This window comes from Caenorhabditis briggsae, assembly GCF_000004555.2.
Source record: "Caenorhabditis briggsae complete genome, chrV, whole genome shotgun sequence".
In the NCBI taxonomy this organism is placed as follows: domain Eukaryota; kingdom Metazoa; phylum Nematoda; class Chromadorea; order Rhabditida; family Rhabditidae; genus Caenorhabditis; species Caenorhabditis briggsae.
The window spans coordinates 15,549,742-15,552,697 of record NC_013488.2 but is presented as its reverse complement, the minus strand read 5'-3'; the positions used below and the strand labels follow the sequence as shown (position 1 = coordinate 15,552,697).

The following is a 2,956-nucleotide window of genomic DNA, read 5'->3' as shown; positions in this document are numbered from 1 at the left end:
TCAGAATCTCAGAATCTCAGAATCTCAGACTCTCAGAATCTCAGAATCTCAGAATCTCAGAATCTCAGAATCTCAGAATCTCCAAATCTCAGAATCTCAGAATCTCAGAATCTTTAGAATCTTGGAATCTCAGAATTTCAGAATTCCAGAATCTTTTTTTCTCAGAATCTCAGAATCTCAGAATGTCAGAATCTCAGAATCTCAGAATCTCAGAATCTCAAAAACTCAGAATCTCAGAATCTCAGAATCTCCAAATCTCAGAATCTCAGAATCTCAGAATCTTTAGAATCTTGGAATCTCAGAATCTCAGAATTCCAGAATCTTAGAATCTCAGAATCTCAGAATCTCAGAATCTCAGAATCTCAGAATCTCAGAATCTCAGAATCTCTGAATCTCAGAATCTCAGAATCTTCAAATCTCAGAATCCCAGAATCTCAGAATCCCCAGAATCCCGGAATCTTAGAATCTCAGAATCTCAGATTCTCAGAATCTCAGAATCTCAGAATCTCAGAATCTCAGAATCTCAGAATCTCAGAATCTCAGAATCTCAGAATCTCAGAATCTCAGAATCTCAGAATTTCAGAATCTCAGAATCTCAGATTCTCAGATTTTCAGAATCTCAAAATTTCAGAATCTCAGAATTTCAGAATTTTAGAATCTCAGAATTTCAGAATCTCAGAATTTCCGAATTTTAGAATCTCAGAATCTCAGAATTTCAGAATCTCAGAATCTCAGAATCTCAGATTCTCAGAATTTCAGAATCTCAGAATCTCAAAATCTCAAAATTTCAGAATCTCAGAATTTCAGAATTTCCGAATCTCACAATCAGAATGAAAAAACTCACACTTCCATTAATAACCAAAACTGATTCATCAATCCTGGTATCAAATTATTGGTATCCTCCCACATTTTCTCATGATAACAATCCTCGATGAAAAATATGGGCACCCTGTTAAGATCTCTAGATATTGATAAAACTGATGCCAATTCGAAAAGATGGTTTCCCAGTCGAGAAGACGCCGCGTAATTGCTTGAAATATATTTTCGAGACGTTTTGAAATTGATCTGAGCAATGGGATACGGTATTCTGAAGAATGAGTTTTTGGAAAATGATTAAATGACAAGAAACTCACTCCTTAGGATCCTCTATATGTGTAGAATAGGCCAGGAATACTGGAAAATTTCATTTTTGTAAAAACATTTTAATCAAAATAACTCACTTGTATAAACAATCACAATCCAAAATACAGGACTTTTTAGCACTTTTTTGATGTACTTGACCACAAAATATCCATTATCAGTTTTTGGTGATAATTGGATGATTTCTAGCATTTCCAATCATATACGAACATATAAAATTTCAAATTGAAAATCCAAGAATAAGAACAACAGCTAAGCCATTCGAGGCCCCGGAGGCTAGAGGTATCTTCTGGAAAAATCTAAAGCCGCGAATTTATAAATCTGTGTAGCGTAGGATGTATCGGAAGCCGTTCTGTCCGTCCTTTTGGCCAAAAATGTTTAAAAATAGGAGATAGGAAAGGCAGAAGCAGGTTTCGACAGGGAAACAGGCAACGTATTGTTGGGTTTCTGAAATATGGGTTTTTTGTTGTGGAGGAGGAGGAAGAGGAAAAATTGGGAAAGTTTGGAATTTGATAATATAGTTTTAGAAATTCCGAGATTCTTGGAATCTGAGATTGTCAGATTCTGAAGTTCTGAAATTCTAAGATTCTAAAATTTTAAGATTCTAAGATTCTGAAATTTTAAGATTCTAAAATTTTCAGATTCTAAGATTCTGAAATTTTAAGATTCTAAGATTCTGAGATTCAAAAATTCTAAGATTCTAAAATTCTAAAACTCTTATTTCTGAAATTCTCGAATTTCCAAAATTTCAAAGTTCCAAAATTACAAAATTCTAAAATTCTAAAATTTTAAAATATTTCGAAATAACGATTCGAATATTCTAATTGTAAGGCCAGACGCATAACCGATAAATCTTATTGTATTTTTTTGGTATTTATCTGAAGAGGTCATCTTTTTAGATACTCCATGTCCTTTCGTCTTCACATTGTCGGTAAATTTCATCGTTCGATTCTTTTTTCATTTTTTAAAACTATTTTCTAATTTTCAGATTTCGAATGCTTTCCAGGAGACGTGAAAAACACCTCTTTATGTCCTGTTTATAAAAGTGTTTAGTTGAATTTGCCGTTCAAATATTGGAGAATCTGTTCTATTGCCAGCCAAGCTACGCATTCACATTCGGTGCATGCGGACCGGTACGATAGTGTTCTTCTTCAAAATTTGTGTATTGGAAGAGTCTTCTAGATCATTGTAGCTGCCCACCGAGAAGACTACACACAAAGGATTTTTACAAAATCTGCCATCGGAGAAAAGCGAAGCGAATTTTCAGGAAAAACTACATAGATTTTTCGAATTGATACCGAAAGAGAAATCGGCGTTTCGGGGAAATTTTCCAATGGAGTGGGCTTTCAAAATGGTGGGACAGAACGACCTTAGAGAGGAAAATATCAGAATTTTGTTCTGAAAGGCCGAGATTCAGAAAATTTCTAATTTCCAGAGTGTGGAATTTTCAATTAAAGGAGGTGGGACATGAATCATAATTTTCAAAAAACTTTGTTCATACAAGCTGTTTGGTTCTCAAATTAGGTGGTACAAAAAGTGATAACTTTTTGCATGAGAACTGCTACAAATGAGAATTGCACAAATGAGAACTGGTATAAAATGAAAACTCGTACGAATGAAAACTCGTAAAATAATAACTGCTACATATGAGAACTCAAAAAACTAGCTGAATACGTGTCAAAACAAGGATTTTTTTGATAAATCTTAAAGTACCGTAAAACCTCTAATAGAACGACACCCGGATCGTCCACTTTGAGCCTATATATCTCATTTTCTATGAAAGATATCAAAAAGTGGCTAACTAGTAAAATGTTGC

At 34.0% G+C, this 2,956-nt stretch overlaps 1 protein-coding gene across 1 annotated transcript in view; it reads right to left on the bottom strand.

Moving 5' to 3' along the window:
* CBG04865 overlaps positions 1–1,332 on the bottom strand; it is a gene marked incomplete at both ends in the record, with an annotated part of 3,416 nt that extends 2,084 nt beyond the window's left edge. The window contains 3 exons of the mRNA XM_045238227.1: positions 847–1,087; positions 1,134–1,173; positions 1,221–1,332. Of these exons, the coding sequence (XP_045092787.1) occupies positions 847–1,087; positions 1,134–1,173; positions 1,221–1,332 (393 nt within the window). The remainder of the gene's footprint in view (positions 1–846; positions 1,088–1,133; positions 1,174–1,220) is intronic.
* Between the last annotated feature and the right edge of the window lie 1,624 nt (positions 1,333–2,956).